The sequence below is a fragment of the Pristiophorus japonicus genome, chromosome 14 (assembly GCF_044704955.1).
Source record: "Pristiophorus japonicus isolate sPriJap1 chromosome 14, sPriJap1.hap1, whole genome shotgun sequence".
Lineage (NCBI taxonomy): Eukaryota > Metazoa > Chordata > Chondrichthyes > Pristiophoridae > Pristiophorus > Pristiophorus japonicus.
The window spans coordinates 186,703,227-186,722,659 of record NC_091990.1 but is presented as its reverse complement, the minus strand read 5'-3'; the positions used below and the strand labels follow the sequence as shown (position 1 = coordinate 186,722,659).

Here is a 19,433-nt window from a genome sequence, read left to right as displayed (position 1 = left end):
ATAAATACAAGTTGTATATGGGGAAAACGTTGTACATTTTTTGTTTCAACTGATTAACAATACGACAATGTAAAAACGATGGTATTCAGGTTTGTGTTGTGAGAAAAAAAAAATCATTTTGGTAATGAAATGAGGCAGGAATTATCATCCTGAAAAGAACAGGTAGTTTTTTTCCATAGATAATGGACCCATCCCATCACCCCACTCCCAACTATTTTGTCTACAACTAGACTTTGATCTGCCCTGAATCTCACAGCAAAGGGCGAAAAATCTCTTAGATGCTATCTGCAGGCTTTGAAAGGAGCATCATAGGACACGAGCCGCTAGTCACCAAGGTTTATTACCACATTCCCAGAATGGTTCTGCAATTATTAGGTCGCACATCTGATGAAAAATCTATGATGAATTTTTTTGACCCGGATTTTGCTGTCAGCGACAAAGTGACAACACTCGCCGCTGACCTCGAAGGAGGCTGCCTTTAACCTTTTTGTTTATGGGCAGAGAGTGGGCTCTGTGGCATCAGTTTCACTTTTCCAAAGTTAATTTCATTCTGACTCTATCTATGGGATCCCCGGTGTCAGTGTCAGCTGTGGCTCAGTAGGTAGCACTCTCGCCTCTGAGATAGAAGGTCATGGGTTCAAGACCCATTCCAGGGACTTGAGCTCAAAAATCCAGTGCAGCTCTGAGGTAGTGCTGTACTGTTGGAGGTGCTGTCTTTTGGATGAGATGTTAAACTGAGACCCCCACCTGTTCTCTCAGCTGGATGTAAAAGAGCCCAGGGCACTATTTTGAAGAAGAGCAAGGGGAGTTATCCCCGGTGTCCTGGCCAATATTTAGCCCTCAATCAACATAACAAAAAAACAGATTATCTGGTCATTATCACATGGCTTTTTGTAGGAGCTACCTATGTGCAAATTGGTTGCTGCATTTCCTACATTACAACAGTGACTACACTCCAAAAGTACTTCATTGGCTGTAAAGTGCTTTGGGACACCCAGTGGTCATGAAAAATACTAATTCTCACAAAAAGCAAACCAGGAAGTAACAAGGTTTTATTATTCACTTTTAATAATTTTACAGAAAGCAAAATAAAGATTAGGGCATAGGGATTAAGGTGGAAGTTGAAATATCATAAACAAACTTTAAAAAAAATGTAATTTTTATTATTAATAATCTATGGAATTTTTACCATGAAATGGAAAGAGTGACACTTCACAAATATAAAATTTGTTTTTCAGGGCTAGAGAGGTTGTTCAGTAATTATGACTTAGTTTTCCGTTAAACTCAGTTACATCTCATTCAACAAGGATTAACTATTTCAATGAATTTAACAGTGAGAATAGGGCGTAAAAAGTTGACGTTAACTTCAAATCATTGATTGTGTTGATTGCATCTGCAAAGACTGTAACAGTGTACGCAAAGCCTCCCTGACACCTGGGAGTCCCTGGCCAAAGACCGCCCTAGGTGGAGAAAGTGCATCCGGGAGAGCGTTGAGCACTTCGCGTCTCAATGCCGAGAGCATGAAGAGGTCAGGCGCAGGCAGCGGAAGACGCGCGCGGCAAACTAGTTCCACCCAGTCAGTCAGGCAGTCCCTCGGAATCGAGGAAGACTTGCTTCCACTCCCAAAGTGAGTTCTTTGATGGCTGAACAGTCCGATACGAGAGCCACAGACCCTGTTACAGGTGGAATAGACATTCGTCGGGGGAAGGGGTGGGTGGGGCTGGTTTGCCGAGCGCTCCTTCCGCTGCCTGCACTTGACCTCTTCACGCTCTTTGCGTTGAGACTCGAAGAACTCAATGCCCTCCCGGATGCACTTTCTCCACCTCGGGCAGTCTGCGGCCAGCGTCTCCCAGGTGTCAGTGGTGATGTCACACTTTGCCACGGAGGCTTTGAGGGTGTCCTTATAACGTTTCCGCTGTCCTCCTTTGGCTTGTTTACCATGAAGGAGCTCCGCATAAAGCATTTGCTCAGGGAGTATCGTATCTGGCATGTGAACTATGTGGCCTGCCCAGCGAAGCTGATTGAGTGTGGTCAGTGCTTCAATACTGAGGGTGTTAGCCTGGTCGAGGACACTGATGTTGGTCCGTCTGTCCTCCCAGGGGATTTGCAGGATCTTGCAGAGACATCGTTGGTGATATATCTCCAGTGACTTGAGGTGCCTTCTATACATCGTCCATGCCTCAGATCCATACAGGAGGGCGGGTATTACTACAGCCCTGTAGACCATGAGTTTGGTGGTAGGCTTGAGGGCCTGGTCTTCAAACAGTCTTTTCCTCAGGTGGCCAAGCCTCTTATCAATGTCTGTCTTTGTTGATAAGAGGCTCCCGAGATATGGGAAATGGTCCACATTGCCCAGGGCCACGCCGTGGATCTTGATGATTGGAGGGCAGTGCTGTGCAGCGATGACAGGCTGGTGGAGGACCTTTGTCTTACGGATGTTTAGCATAAGTCCCATGCTTTCATATGCCTCAGTGAATACATTGACTATATCCTGGAGTTCAGCCTCTGAATGTGCACAGACGCAGGCATCGCCCGCATACTGCAGCTCAACAACAGAGGTTGGGGTGATCTTGGACCTGGCCTGGAGGTGGCGTAGGTTAAACAGCTTCCCACTGGTTCTGTAGTTTAGTTCCACTCCAGCGGGGACCTTGTTGATTGTGAGATGGAGCATGGCAGTGAGGAAGATTGAGAAGAGGGTTGGAGCGATAACGCTGCCCTGTTTGACCCCGGTCCGGACATGAATTGGGTCTGTAATGGATCCGTTGGTAAGGATCATGGCCTGCATGTCATCGTGAAGCAGGCAAAGGATGTTGACAAACTTTTGGGGGCATCCGAAACAGAGGAGGACGCTCCATAGACCCTCACAATTGATAGTGTCAAAGGCCTTTGTAAGATCGAAAAAGGCCATGTATAAAAAGTCCCACCCTCCCCCTCCCTCAACGACTGTCTGTCCCACCTGTGACAGAGCTTGTGGCTCTCGTATTGGACTGTTCGGTCACCTAAGAACTCGATTCCGAGGGACTGCCTATGATGATGATGATGATGATGCACCCTGTGGAGTACAGTGTATCACTGACAGCAATTTCAGAATTTCCGTGTTTAAATGCACATGTGCAGACACCAGAAGTTGCTGACATTGTTTCAGAGTAACGACAGCAAATGCTGATAGTTTCTCAGCCGTTATGTATTTATTGTCGAACAGGTGCAGAACATAACTAGGTAACTGCAACCTTTCTTTCTTGAAGGAGAAAATATCAACAGTTGACATATCGCTAATAAAGAGGTTTGACTCGTCGGGGTAATGCTAGAGCACATTTCTTTGTTGAACTGAAGTCCCTCTGCTTTTTTACACTCCAGCATAGTCTAATTAGGTCCACAGGAAATTTTACCGTTAATTGACATCTTCAAAATCAGCATTCAACTAGGCGTAACTTCCCAAATACGCCCTCACAAGAAATTCCCGGCCACTCTTTCCATTTCATACTGACTCAGCTTTCCCTCAGTTCAACTTGGCATTCTTCTCTCCTTTCAAACTGCTCCTGATGTTCCACCTGCCTTCCCCCATCCCCCTCCCCCACCCCTCTCCCCCACCCCCCTCCCCTCTCCCCCACCTCTCTCCCCCACCCCTCTCCCCCATCCCCCTCCCCCACCCCTCTCCCCCACCCCCCACCTCTCTCCCCCACCTCTCTCCCCCACCTCTCTCCCCCACCCCCTCTCCCCCACCCCTCTCCCCCACCCCCCTCTCCCCCACCCCTCTCCCTCACCCCCTCCCCCATCCCCTCCCACACCACTCTCCCCCACCCCCCTCCCCTCTCCCCCACCCCCCTCCCCTCTCCCCCACCCCTCTCCCCCACCCCCCTCCCCCACCCCTCTCCCCCACCCCCACCCCTCTCCCTCAACCATCCCCCACCCCTCTCCCCCACCCCTCTCCCCCACCCCTCTCCCCCACCCCTCTCCCCCACCCCTCTCCCCCACCCCCCTCTCCCCCACCCCCCTCCCCCACCCCTCTCCCCCACCCCTCTCCCTCACCCCCCTCCCCCACCACTCTCCCACCACTCTCCCTCACCCCCCTCCCCCACCCCCCTCCCCCACCCCCCTCTCCCACCCCTCTCCCCCACCTCTCTCCCCCACCCCTCTCCCCCACCCCCCTCCCCCACCCCTCTCCCCCCACCCCACCCCTCTCCCCCTATTCAACCTACTACTGTTTCCTCCTGCCAATTTTCTCCATTTTAGCTGCTACTGTTGCTTCCGCTGGTTAATGATGGTACTGTCAATCCCCATTCCCCATTATTTAATGGTGCCATCCTCCTTCCCCACCATGCAATGGTGCCACTCCCAGCTTCTGCTCATTTCGCCCTCCCCTTTAGTGCCATCAATTCCCCCTTCAATACCATCTAACACCTAACCCCCGGCCCCAATGTTCACAGGATTCATGCTTAGGGTATTAAAACAAGAAAGTAAGCCAGCCTGACTTCTAATTGAGCTGAAGGTCTGCCTAACAATAGTTATCCTCTAATTGACCCAGGGGCTCACATCAATTATACCTGTTGCTCTTAAAGCGGCACACTGGGACTAGAAATTGGATCACACAGCATCTGTTTTTTTTTAAGTGAAAAATGGCCACTGAAGGGTCCCTACGCATGTGCGCACTCAGTCCGCACTGGGTGTACGTCATATACCACATTGGTTAGGGCAACCTGTGCTCGCCCAGAGCTTCTGCCCCAAACTGCCATTAGGCCCATTGTGCATGCAATACGCTGAGCATGTCATGGACAGTTTTCGCAGGTGAAAATCAGCTGAACAATGGTCTTCAAAGAGGCTGCTCAGGGCTGCCAGTAAAACAGTAAGTAAATCATTTACTAGAGCCAGGACAGGCACACCTGCTCCTCCTGCTCAACATTAAAACTGCAGGCCAACGCTCGCCAGCTCCACGCCCCACCAAATCTCCTCCTGCGATGTTATCACCTCATTTATTGTTCTGCCAGAGAAGTCAGAGGGAAGCAGCAGAAAAATCACATGGTCCAGAATTCACATGGCCCCGTGGCCGGATCAGCTCCTCGGGCCGTCCAGCAGGTCACTGGCAGGTATACATGCCAAGGTCTCCTGAATGGTCTGGGGCCTACTGTTCCCCCTGAGTACCTTCTTTCATCTTATACCCATCATCATAGGCAGTCCCTCGGAATCGAGGAAGACTTGCTTCCACTCCTAAAGTGAGTTCTTTGGTGGCTGAACAGTCCAACACAAGAGCCACAGACCCTGTCACAATTGGGACAGACATTCATCGGGGGAAGGGGGGGTGGGACTGATTTGTCACACGCTCCTTCCGCTGCCTGCGCCTGACCTCTTCACACTGGCAGCGTTGAGATTCGAAGAGCTCAATGCCCTCCCGGACGCACTTTCTCCATCTAGGGTGGTCTTCGGCCAGGGTCTCCCAGATGTCAGTGGGGATGTCGCACTTTACCAAGGAGGCTTTGAGGGTGTCCTTGTAACGTTTCCACTGCCCACCTTTGGCTCGTTTGCCATGAAGGAGCTCCGAGTAGAGCAATTGTTTCGGGAGTCTTGTGTCTGGCATGCGGACTAAGTGGCCTGTCCAGTGAAGCTGGTCGAGTGTGGTCAGTGCTTCAATGCTGGGGATCTTAGCCTGGACGAGGACACTGATATTGGTGCATCTGTCCTCCCAGGGGATTTGCAGGATCCTGCGGAGACATCGTTGGAGATATATCTCCAGCGACTTGATGTGTCTTCTGTACATCGTCCATGCCTCAGATCTGTACAGGAGGACGAGTATTACAGCCCTGTAGACCATGAGCTTGGTGGTAGGTTTGAGGGCCTGGTCTTCAAACACTGGAATACCACCTCAACTATCAAATACTATGTTTGAGTTGTTTTAAAAACAAACACCTTAAGGGGGAGCAAAAATGGCTAACTTTCCCCCCAAAAGATATAACAATAAAGATTTCTGAAATATCGAAAAATAATTTGACAAAAATGCAACAAAGTAAACATTATGCAAAAAAAGACACTTCCAAAGACTGTTAAAACGAGTTTCTGCACCTATGGAGCTTCCCTTGCTCACATTCCAAGTGAATGCACAAAGGAAAAACAGTGAGCTCGGCATAACTAACACAGGAATGTGCTTGGTTTTGTTTTTAAATATGTTTGCATTAAATCAGGGCCAGAACGAGGCTCGTGCAGGGAATGCGAACAAGCACTTCAGCTTACTAATCATAGAAGAGCAAGGAATTGCAGACCAGAAAAAGGTTAGTTCAGGCCCCGCTCACGCAATTCAGCATCCTTGTATGCCAGCTGTGCACCTGCTCTCCTGGTACATTGCAGTGGAATCATCCCTAGAGTGTATTCTCATTTATAGACCATTAACCCTTAAATTCTGACAATTCATGAACTTCTAAGTGCCATAGTCAATAACTTAGCCATTCTATATTCCCCAATTTACTGTTGGGTATGTTACAATCACACTACTAGTTAGCGAAGGGTGTATAAGGAACACAGTCCATCAAGGGGAATATAAAATCTCAACTCTTCCAGCAGACCTCTTTGGCTACGGTCATTTTCTCTGCATCCATTTAATCATGTCAGTGATGAGCACATTAAAAGTCACAGGAGTTCTAACAAGTTGTAAAATAGAATACCCCAATGCATTATGGCCATCGACAACTGTTATCATGCACGCACAATGCCTGTCTCACTAGGAATGGGTTTACATGGCTTGGAAATGCTTATTTAAATGACAATCAGATAGAATTGTACACAATAATTTGATAGCCTGTGGTATGAATTAGGAGGTTCCAGTGACTATGATTTGAACTGTTATAGAGCAGGGCACTTTTTGAGCAGAATGTCCCTCTCTTTATGACACACGTGCTATTCTGTGCGCCTATCTGCCTTTTCTTTATTACACATTCCAGATAACTCTTTCTTTGCTAAATTATTGTTCGTTGATGTCAACCTCAATTGTATTATGTGGACTACTTAAAAAGATGATAATGAGGAACACTGATTGCTAAACTGTAGGGACCTGACACCCAAAATGTCTATAATTTCCACAGAAACTGGCATAATTTGCAGCAAAATAATTAATCCTGTTGGAATTAATATAATTAGTTGCTGAAGGCATAATTTTTAAAGCAAAAGAAAGATTCAAAAACAGCCTCAGAATTGCATGCTATAATGTAGTCATGTGACAGCAGTAAAACAACTTGATCCTTTGTTTTCGATGGCAGCACTCATCGCCCTATGACGGTTCCCATAGAAACCCCATTTTGCCGTGCCGACCACTAACAGTGAAATTAAATGACTAAATAGAATTTACTGAGCTCAAAAAAATTAAAGATTAATTAAATGTTTAATTTAAAAACTGTCCTTGGCTGAATGAATGCTTTCTTGTTCTCATGTTACAGAAAAGATAATGTGTGTTATGAAAGAGGGGGTGGGAGAGGGAGAAGGTTATAACAAGAGGCTTGTAATGGAACAGTTTATAAGGAGGATTTATGTTTAATAAGAAATTACATAAACACACTTGAATTGAATGTATCTTTTCTAAGACTGTAAATAGCTTAGTATTTCTGTCACGTTTTCTTCCAAAGGCTTTGTATGTATCATGCTCGGGTATGGTTACACAGAGGATAAAAGTCTGTTAGTATCTCACCGGCGAGGCCATTTTCATGTACAGATCTTAAGTGAGTGTTTTCAGGCTATTCAACTATAGAGACATCACAATTGAGTCAAATCCTGTCCCCCTCCAATGCCCATGCATAAGCATTTTCCAACCTTGTACACTAAAGAGCCATCAGCAATAGAAAGCCTGGCTGATTTGCCGCCCTTCCTTATTCCATATACCCTGATGCCATTTGTAACACCCCTAATATCAGCCGAGCTAAAAAGAGTCTTAAATTTGACTATACCGGTTGAGCGCCCAAAATCCGGAGTTCCGGAATGTTCCGGACTCCGGACCGATTGGTGGAAGGCTCATCTGGAATCCGTAAAATGTTCCGGAATCCGGACCTGCCCACCTCAAGGCTCCACCACTGCCCAACCTCGGGCCTCGCCTCCACTCGCCTCGCCCCGCTCACCACCGCTGCCCTTACCTCGGGTCCTCCTCACCGGCCCACCCCAAAACCTCCTCTGCGATGGGGCCCACCGGCCCAAACACTTCCACAGCGGCGGACCCTGCCTGAACAGTTCCACAGCAACTGGGCCCACTCGAACACTTCCACAGCAGTGGGCCCACCCAAACACTTCCACAGCAGTGGGCCCACTCAAACACTTCCACAGCAGTGGGCCCACTCAAACACTTCCACAGCAACTGGGCCCACCCAAACACTTCCACAGCAGTGGGCCCACCCAAACACTTCCACAGCAGTGGGCCCACCCAAACACTTCCACAGCAGTGGGCCAACCCAAACACTTCCACAGCAACTGGGCCCACCCAAACACTTCCACAGCAGTGGGCCCACTCAAACACTTCCACAGCAGTGGGCCCACCCAAACACTTCCACAGCAACTGGGCCCACCCAAACACTTCCACAGCAACTGGGCCCACCCAAACACTTCCACAGCAGTGGGCCCACCCAAACACTTCCACAGCAGTGGGCCCACCCAAACACTTCCACAGCAGTGGGCCCACCCAAACACTTCCACAGCAGTGGGCCCACCCAAACACTTCCACAGCAGTGGGCCCACCCAAACACTTCCACAGCAGTGGGCCCACCCAAACACTTCCACAGCAGTGGGCCCACCCAAACACTTCCACAGCAGTGGGCCCACCCAAACACTTCCACAGCAGTGGGCCCACCCAAACACTTCCACAGCAGTGGGCCCACCCAAACACTTACACAGCAGTGGGCCCACCCAAACACTTCCACAGCAGTGGGCCCACCCAAACACTTCCACAGCAACTGGGCCCACCCAAACACTTCCACAGCAACTGGGCCCACCCAAACACTTCCACAGCAGTGGGCCCACTCAAACACTTCCACAGCAGTGGGCCCACTCAAACACTTCCACAGCAACTGGGCCCACCCAAACACTTCCACAGCAACTGGGCCCACCCAAACACTTCCACAGCAGTGGGCCCACCCAAACACTTCCACAGCAACTGGGCCCACCCAAACACTTCCACAGCAGTGGGCCCACCCAAACACTTCCACAGCAGTGGGCCCACTCAAACACTTCCACAGCAGTGGGCCCACTCAAACACTTCCACAGCAGTGGGCCCACTCAAACACTTCCACAGCAGTGGGCCCACCCAAACACTTCCACAGCAACTGGGCCCACCCAAACACTTCCACAGCAGTGGGCCCACCCAAACACTTCCACAGCAACTGGGTCCACCCAAACACTTCCACAGCAACTGGGCCCACCCAAACACTTCCACAGCAACTGGGCCCACCCAAACACTTCCACAGCAGTGGGCCCACCCAAACACTTCCACAGCAACTGGGCCCACCCAAACACTTCCACAGCAACTGGGCCCACCCAAACACTTCCACAGCAGTGGGCCCACCCAAACACTTCCACAGCAACTGGGCCCACCCAAACACTTCCACAGCAGTGGGCCCACCCAAACACTTCCACAGCAACTGGGCCCACCCAAACACTTCCACAGCAGTGGGCCCACCCAAACACTTCCACAGCAACTGGGCCCACTCAAACACTTCCACAGCAACTGGGCCCACCCAAACACTTCCACAGCAGTGGGCCCACCCAAACACTTCCACAGCAGTGGGCCCACTCAAACACTTCCACAGCAGTGGGCCCACCCAAACACTTCCACAGCAGTGGGCCCACCCAAACACTTCCACAGCAACTGGGCCCACCCAAACACTTCCACAGCAACTGGGCCCACCCAAACACTTCCACAGCAACTGGGCCCACCCAAACACTTCCACAGCAACTGGGCCCACCCAAACACTTCCACAGCAACTGGGCCCACCCAAACACTTCCACAGCAACTGGGCCCACCCAAACACTTCCACAGCAGTGGGCCCACCCAAACACTTCCACAGCACTGGGCCCACCCAAACACTTCCACAGCAACTGGGCCCACCCAAACACTTCCACAGTAGTGGGCCCACCCAAACAGTTCCACAGCAGTGGGCCCACCCAAACACTTCCACAGCAGTGGGCCCACCCAAACACTTCCACAGCAACTGGGCCCACCCAAACACTTCCACAGTAGTGAGCCCACCCAAACACTTCCACAGCAGTGGGCCCACCCAAACACTTCCACAGCAGTGGGCCCACCCAAACACTTCCACAGCAGTGGGCCCACCCAAACACTTCCACGGATGCGGGGCCCACACGAACAGTTCCACGGCGGGGCCCTGCTGACGATCTCCTGGACGGGGCCGGCGACCTGAACAGCTCCTCAAAGAGCAGCCCCCCTCCCCCCTTTCTGACATTCTGAAATCTGGAAATACCTGAACCTGGGCTCGGGTGTTTCCGGATTCGTCACGTTAGAAAGACATTCCAAAGTCCAGAAAAACGCAAAATCCAGAACGGCCTCGTTCCTGAGCATTCCGGATTTGGGACGCTGCACCTGTATCAATTGCTTCAGAAGATAACTTATCACAATTACGAAACCAGAGCAGTGTGCAGTGACACAATCAATGGAGCAATGAGTTGCCACAATATTGGGCACATATGCCTTAAAGCATTGTTGTCGATCATCCCACTTTTGTTTCTCTCTGTGACATAATGAAAAATGTTTGTAATTGACAAGAATCTCTGATTGCTTTTCTTTTCAAACTGACACGTGTGTTAGGTGATGAAATTGCCCCTTCCCTTAAGGCCTGTTATCGGCAGGCACACTGCGAGTGAAGTGGCCGCTGCTTTTTCGTGTAATGGCCACCGTTTTGAAAATTGCAAACCTGCGGTATCCCGGCCCCCTGCCCCCCCACCCCCACCGCTCTGCTGTTGCCGATCCATCCTAAGTGTGTCATCGGAGCGCGTACCACCGATGTTCCATCCCCCGCCCCACCGATGGCCAAATTCCGCCAAATAAACCTTGCTCCCGCTGCACAGTGTCAAGTGCAGCTTTTTCTGCCGGTGCACTCAGGTTGTAGTCTTTCTATAATGCCACTAAAGGGGAGCGCCCAGTGCCACTGCCGCCATGTTTTTTTTTGACGAACGACTGGCATGTGGGGCTGACAATTATGCCTGGCCGAAACTCTCCATGGTTGCCCAGTGGACGAACTTAAAGAACTTAAAGTGAAGGGGGCAGCCGTGGTGACGTGGCACCGTGATGACATCATCAGCGCCACGCTGATGACTGACCGTGACGGATACTACACCCACCCCCAACTTCTGCCCCTCTAGACTGTGAACTTCTGATTACTGCCACACATCGCTCCCATTATGACCGACTTCCGGTCCGCCAGGCAAAAAAAGCCAAAGAACGGAATTTTGCTCAAGAGGCCACCGCATCCACCAGGCCGGTAAAATCATCAAAAACAGGGTAACGAGATAATGTATAGTGCCCTCTAGCTCGGAGGTATCGATATACGTATAGTGTCCTCTAGCTCGGAGGTATCGATATATTTATAGTGCCCTCTAGCTCGGAGGTATCGATATATTTATAGTGCCCTCTAGCTCGGAGGTGTCGATATACGTATAGTGCCCTCTAGCTCGGAGGTATAAGGAGCTGTATTGAGAGAGAATCTGTGAAGGACGCCATTTTAAAGCTCCACATGGCTGTCTGAGATCTCCCAAATAAACAGGGTTAAGTTGAAGTAAGAATGTTCAAGAGAATGTAAAATACATGTCAGAAGTGGAGACTTCCAATCTTTCGTCGAATGCATCTACGACCGAAATATTGGAACTGTATAAGATTTTTTTCGAGCCGATCGAAATCGACGTTAAGTAGTGCTGTGCAGAGTGTAAAGCTACAGAGGACACAGCTGCACAAATAAAATCCATGAAGCTCACTAAAACAGACTCTGAAGATGTCATACACAAACCCCGACCCACAAAGAAAAAATTAACAGACAAAGAGTTCACGAACAATTGCAGATATTGTGGCAAAATACATAAGCTTTCAAAAACTAAATGCCCAGCATATGGGAAAACCTGCAAAAGTTGCGGCAAACTAAATCACATTTCTCAAAAGTGCAAACAGAGTGGATTGAGGTAGAAGTCTGCACAGAACCCTAAAAATAAGAGCAAACCAAAAGTTCATGCACTATATGAAGAGAGTTATGATTCTGATTTTGAAGTCATGACTTTAAAGATGCTTGGTAAAGTTGATCACACAATCAAAGACAAAGCTGACGGAAAGTATCCTAACAAGATTATGGCTACCTTCTCCATGAAAGGTCAAATGGTAAAAATGCAAATAGATTGTAGAGCCACATGCAATGTGCTACCTCTTAGATACTTACCCAAAGGCTTAAAGATAAAAGAATCTAAGACAATACTGTCACTACATGACAACCAGGCAACCATTCCAGTGGTAGGGACGTGTAATGTGCCACTGGAAAATACAAAGAACAAGCAAAAGTACGTTGTGCCCTTTGTGATCATTGAGGGCCAAAGTGCACCACTGATTGGCTCACGCTCTGCTCAACAGCGACAACTGATAAACGTGCAGCATCAGAATATCGCGGTGGTAAATGAACCATGCGAATCGCAAACTACGAACAAGGCAAACATCTCGCTAGCGTCAAAAACTAATGTCAACAATGCATATCCGGATGTGTTTAAGGGACTTGGACACATGCCAGGGACAGTTCACCTTGAACTTAATGAATCAGTGACACCAGCTGTAATGCCACCCAGACGGGTGCCAATAACGTTCAAACAAACACTGAAAGAGTAACTCGATCGTTTGGAAAATCGACAAATCATCTCGAAAGTTGTTGAACCCATGGACTGGGTATCCAGTCTAGTAACTGTACAAAAGCCAAATGGAAAGATGCGAGTATCGACCCTCAACATCTGAACAATGCCCGGAAACGTGGACATTATCCACTTCCTGTGATCGATGACATCTTGCCACAGATATCAAATGTAAAGCAGACAGCAAGGAGGGTTTCTTGCAATGTGAACTAGACACAGAGTCCTCCTACCTCTCAACCTTCCAGACTCCACGGGGATGATATCAATATAATAGAATGCCATTTGGCATCAGTCCTGCCCTGGAAATCTTCCAGCAGAAGCTAGACCAGAACCTCGAGGGTCTAGATGGAGTTTACAAGATTGCAGATGATATCTTGATCACTGGACGTGGTGAGACACTTAAAGAGGCCAATCACGATCATGATGCAAACTTACTCAAATTCATGCAGAGATGCAGAGAGTGAAACATCAAACTTAACTTCAATAAGTTCGAATACAAGAGCTTCCAAGTCAAATACATGGGACACATACTGTCTAGTGATGGACTCAAAGCCGATACAAGCAAAGTGATCACAATCAACAAAATGCAGAAACCGCAGGATGTCGCGGGTGTACAACGATTTGTCGGCATGACAAAGTACCTCGTAAAATTCTTGCCCGATCTTTCAGACCTCAGTGAGCCTCTGCAATGGCTTACTCATAAAGACATAGTCTGGAAATGCACTGAAGAACAAGACAAAGTGTTTGAAACTATCAAACAACACGTGACAGATTCGCTGGTGCTCAAGTACTTTGACCACAAACTTGCAACCGAACGTTAAGGGAAATGCTTCAAGCAGGGGTCTTGAGTTTGTCCTTCTGCAACAGGGACAACCAATTGCATACACGAGCCGAGCGCTCACTCCAGCAGAAGCGCGATACTCTCAAATCGAAAAGGAGCTGCTTGCTCAAGTCTTCGGAATGGAACAAAACCATCAATATATATATGGTTGCAAGATCACGCTATGGACAGACCATAAGCCTTTGGTTGCTGTGCGATGCAAGCCGTTATCTGCAGCACCATGCGACTACAATGTCTGCTCATTCGGCTCAACCAATATGACGTTGAAATAAAGTATCCACCAGAAATAAGAAATCATGGACACTGGACACTTAGATAAAGAATTAATAAGACAAGAGTTTTGTTGTTGTTTGTTAAACTTGTAGTTGTTTAATACATGTATTCATAAGAAGTTAACGACCCGTTTATATTGAAGCTAACTTTAATTCATTTTGGTTTCTTATGAAAGGAAAGGTGAAACGAGAATGTATAGCGTCCTTTAGCTAGGAGGTATTGATATATTCTATAGCGCCCTCTAGCTAGGAGGTATAGGGAACTGTATTTAGAGAGAGGGTCTGTGAAGGATCGCTATTTTAAGTTTGATGTTTCACTCTCTGGATGAATTTGCGTAAGTTTGCGTCATGGTTGTCTGAGATCTCCCAAACAAATAGAGTTAAGTTGAACTAAGAATGTTCAAGAGACTATAAAATACAGTTGTGCCCCGTTTCCAGTGGTGGGCAATTTCAGCCCCTTAGTGTCAAAAGTACAATTGCAACTTTTGAGTTATATCGCTCAATCGCATGCTGGACTATTGTTTCAAGAAAGAGAGATTGTCATAAAAATATGAGCTATGATTCTGGCTCTAATGAAATGTCCTATCTAAAATATATGCTATCCGTTATTTGTGGTTAACCACAGCTCTGGTTAGAAAGTGTCAGCCAATGGCTTTACATCAATTACATTAGATACCACCAGGATTTCCAGCCTGACCACACTGAGCTAACTTTACTAATGAAATTCTAAAGGCCGCTACTTCCAGGAATGAGCAGATTCTTGCACATGCTTTTATGAATGAGTGGGACTGAGCATGTAATCATTTGCTGTACATGGCTTATTGCGCACAACATTTGAGTTGGTGCTATAGTGGATTTTCCCATTGTGACAGATTTTATCCACATCTCGCAACACAAGTAAGTCTATGGCAATAACTACATGTGGAAACCCAGCTCCTGTTTGGAGAGTAGGGCACATTAAGTTCACCTGCAGATACATTAGCCCAGATTGTGATGTCAGATCTAACGATCTCTGTGACATCAATTTCACCTTTTCTGCCATTAATTTGATTCTGGCGCCAACTCTAGGGGATCTCCAGCGTCCAGCAACAGTGATGTCATCAAGAAGGCTAAACAGCCAATCACATTGAAGAATTCTCAAAGTCAGCAAACCAGGAAGTAAAATGCATTGATTATCCTTCACTTTTTATAAATTTTACAGAGACAAAATAAAGATTGGGACATACCTATGGGATTAAGGTAGAAGCTGAAATATCATAAACAAATCTTTAAAAAATGTATTATATTAAAAACCTATGGAATTTTTATCATAATGGAAAAAATTGACATTCCACAAATATAAAATTAGGGCCAGAGAGGTTGTTCAGCAGTAGTTATGCCTTAGTGCAGTGTCTGCGGGGATATCTTGTGAAGGAGCAGGGGATCACTAACAGCAACTTCTGGGTATCGCATTTAATTGCGCATTTGCGGCTGCCAGATTTGGTGTCAGTTTCACAGAGTAATGACGGCGACCGCTGACAGTTTTGCTGTCATTACAACTGCAAATTCTGGGCTATTGATGCAACAATGGACAGAAACACTCAAGAAATTGAGTTGAGAAGAAATGGGTGTACTTCTTGTTCACATCCACATCAGATGCACATTGATTGGCAGTTAACGAAAACATCAATGGTGTAACAGTTCAGAACTTCTTCCATAGTGGGTTAAAGATAAACAAGGTCACTGACTATGAACCATGCTGTTAATACAGTAGACATCCTCTAAAAGGCTATAATATGGTCTGATAGCTTGATCTTTGATAGCAAGAATAAGAACTTGTAGTTATATAGCGCATATATTATAGAAAACATCCCAAGCAACCTTATGGGGGGTGGGGGAGATAACATAAATAAAATAGATGAAGGAATAGGTGCCAAAGCACAGATGGAGAGTTAGGCGAGGTGACTGAAAGCTTGGACAAAAGATATGTTCGGAGAAGGTTTTGCATTTATATAGCATTTTATGACATCTAGGACATCCCAAACCGTTTTACGACCAGTAGTTATTGTTATTTGTAAGCAAATCTAAAGCATGGGTATAGAAGCAAAATACTGTGGATGCTGGAATCTGAAATAAAAACAGAAAATGCTGGAAATACTCAGAAGGTCAGACAGCAGCTGTGGCGAGAGAAACAGAGTTAATGTTTCAGGACGATGACCCTGACTTAGCAGCAGTTGGATTGAGGCAGGGTGGAGCCGAGCACTGTTTCGGAGATGGAAGTAAATGGTCTTGGTGATAGAAAGGAATCTGGATATGAAGGCTCTGCCCTGAGTCAAGCAGGACGTAATGTCTCACAGTCTGACTCAGCCTGATTAAGTTTCTGGGGAGGGGGATGGAGTCGGTGACAAGGGCTTAGAACTTCACGATGTTTAGTTAGATGACATCTTGACTTATTCCTGACTTGATGTTAGCCAGGCAGTAGAACATCACTGAGATGATTGTGAGGTCGCTAGAACTGGTTAAAGTAAAATGGAGTGTCATCAGAATTTATTCCTAGATTTTTCAATACTAAAGAGCCCAAATTAATTAACCTCTATATTAGGCTCTCTGATATAGATTATTTAGGGCTTAATTACTAGCAGATAACCTATAGAAAGCAACCCTTTACCAAATGTTTTAAACCCAATTTTGTATGGCTCCCAAAGTTAATATAATAAAGGGGTATCGTTTATCAAAATTAATTCCTGTTGAGCAGTGAATTTTTGTTTAAAAGTTTTAGAACTTTATCAAGAACTATATGCTAATTACAGAGTTAGAAATTTGTACCTAACTACAGGACTGTATTAACTAAAATACTCTCAGAGGACTAGTGAATATTGCCACCTGGTGGCTTGGCAGAACAGTGAATGTAAGGTCAATTTTCAAGAAACTCTGGGTAGCTCAAGGTAAATACAGATGAGGGAGGCTGTTTGGCCCATCATAGCTACCAATCTTATGTCATCTTAGGGTTTTTGATTGCGTTTAAGTTTTTTGCCTACATTATCCAATCCTATTTGTGTGAAGACATTTTGCCCAAAATCAATCCTAAGTTTTCCTTTCACCAGTTTTAACCGAAGCATTCTTCTAGTATCCTGACATAATTTGAAGTACTCCTCTCGATTAACCTTACCTATGGCCATTTAATATCATGTATACTATAAAGTCCTCTTTTTGTCATCTTCTTTCAACGTTAGAGACCCAGTTTCTCCAGTCCTTCATAATAACTCAATGCTTTGACACTAGGAATCAGCCTCGTGACTCCTCTCTGCACCATCTCCATTGCTTCACTGCGTCCTTCATGCCCTGGTGACCAAAACTGAACACTGTACTCGAAGTGCGGTCTGACAAGGCACTGTACAGTATTAACATAACATCTTCTCACTTGCTCTCAACTGACCAAGCAGGGGGTGAGGGGAGCGTGGTAAATTCTGTTTATTGAAATTAAATTTAAAGCTTGCTTTTACTGATCAATTCATTCAACTAAAAAAATCTGCAATCACATTTTCTCATGAATTACTCATTAATGGTGATAGTTTTGGATGCATCTTTATTGTGTGAACTAACCTTTGTTTTTTTCAACTTCATAATTTTAGTTGTTTAATCAAACAAGACTGTCAAAAATGCCCTCATTGATTGAAATAAAATGCTTTCAGATTCCTGGAGTTTAAAACAGCTGGACCTCCCAAATTGTTTTTGTTATTCCAGGAGTGCTCATTAAAATAACAAGGATGGGGTGGTTTTCCTTAAGGTTTTCACTTAAAAAATTTACTGTTTTGTTTAACTGTTACTGTTTTCTGCAGTATATTTTCATCACTCATTATATTGGTATTCAGTTTGTATTTTTATGCTCATTGGCAGTGAGGCTAAGAATTTCCAGCCTGTGCATTTCAGCAGATTCTCTCACCACCATTCCTTGCTTAACCCAAGCTTCAAGGTGCAGGGGTGAAATTTGGTGGCCTGAAGGAAAACCTTGTGGCTAAGTTTCCATGCCTTACTGTTACTTGGTGAGATACTGGTGACGCTGTGCCAATGCTGGTACTAATGCTGATCAAGTCTGGCATTTGACCTTCAGTCTCCTCATTGTGGTTTCAATATAATAGCCTAGCTGTTGGGACACCCTCTTGCTGAACCAAATCATTTCAGGTTCAATGTGTTGCACATGATTGAGTTTGTTAATAGTCCTGTTTGCTTAAGATGCCACTAGTTGACAATGTCTGGCCAAAAATTAATGGCCAATATTGATCATGCAAATAAATGTAAATTGTGATGGCAATTTAAATCCAGATCCATATGGCTAGAAAAGAGTTTGATCATGTGTGTGTATATGAAAAGTCAGAAAAAGAATCAAATAATTGAATAATGCAATGGGAACATTAAATTTTTAGTCTTGCAACTCAGGTCCAAGTTTTTAAACAAATCTAATCCAGAAACTAAAAGAGTTCTCAGCCAAGTCTTTACTTGAATTACTGACTTTGGCTCAACATTCCCAGTGGTTCAATCTAGCAGTGTGATCAATGCTCATTGGGCTGTGGTCAGCCCTGGTCATACCAAATGGAAGGTCAGTCAAAGACATCTCTATATGATCAAACATTATTATATTCAACAGTTTGCTCCAACTAGTATTCTTCTGTAATATATATATATATTATATACAGTAAACTGCAGTGAAGCAAAACTGTTATTACTTTAATTCAGATCACAGGATATAATATGAATTCAGTTTAGTTAGTCACATGATTGGATCTGAGGATCCTCCTGTCATTACTGCTCACCATGTGTGTTACTGACAAATGTTATAACCACCAACCAGCCAAAAACAAAAGCCTTGCACCACCAACTAACTCCACCTATTTATAAAACGTAAGGACCAGGCTAATGTGCTATTTTACCATACAGTTGAAATGACTGACAAAATTCCCATGGTGCACTCTTTTATTTGGGGCATCATCTAAACGTCTCGATATGTTGGTACATTTAACAGACTTGACACATTTTCCGATATGTATAATGTTCCTCGTCCAGGATTATCATGACTTCTTTTGTAAGTCAGACAGGATTTTGAACAGCAGAATTAACTATTGTTTGTGATATGTTTTCGAAGCACTTTGTCCAACTGTGCCCATGCAGTGGTGGCTCTGCTATACCCATTCTCCTGGCAGCACACCTTTATACCAGTACTTCCATCCTCCATGATTGACATTGTCTGCTGCCCGACGCCCTTCCTAGTGGGCCTGCTCTCCAGCTCACTTCCCAAACTAAAGGAACTTCCAGTGGAAGAGGTAAGACAACAGAGAAGCTTCCCTATTTTAAGGAGGTAAATTTCCTATCTGCAGGGCTCTATGAAAAAAATCGTGCCGCTTATCTCAAATTTTTGATTTGAAATATATGAAACATTAATCTGTGTCTTACTCCATTTCCCTACATTGCATTTCTTTCAAACACTCCTC

General features: G+C 45.9%; 1 protein-coding gene across 2 annotated transcripts in view; it reads left to right on the top strand.

Moving 5' to 3' along the window:
• The window catches only part of dennd2b (DENN domain containing 2B), a 489,686-nt gene that overhangs the window by 422,607 nt on the left and 47,646 nt on the right, over positions 1-19,433 (top strand). For both annotated transcript variants that reach the window (XM_070899957.1, XM_070899956.1), the window contains exon 15: positions 19,088-19,265. In XM_070899957.1, coding sequence (XP_070756058.1) covers positions 19,088-19,265 — 178 coding nt within the window. The remainder of the gene's footprint in view (positions 1-19,087; positions 19,266-19,433) is intronic.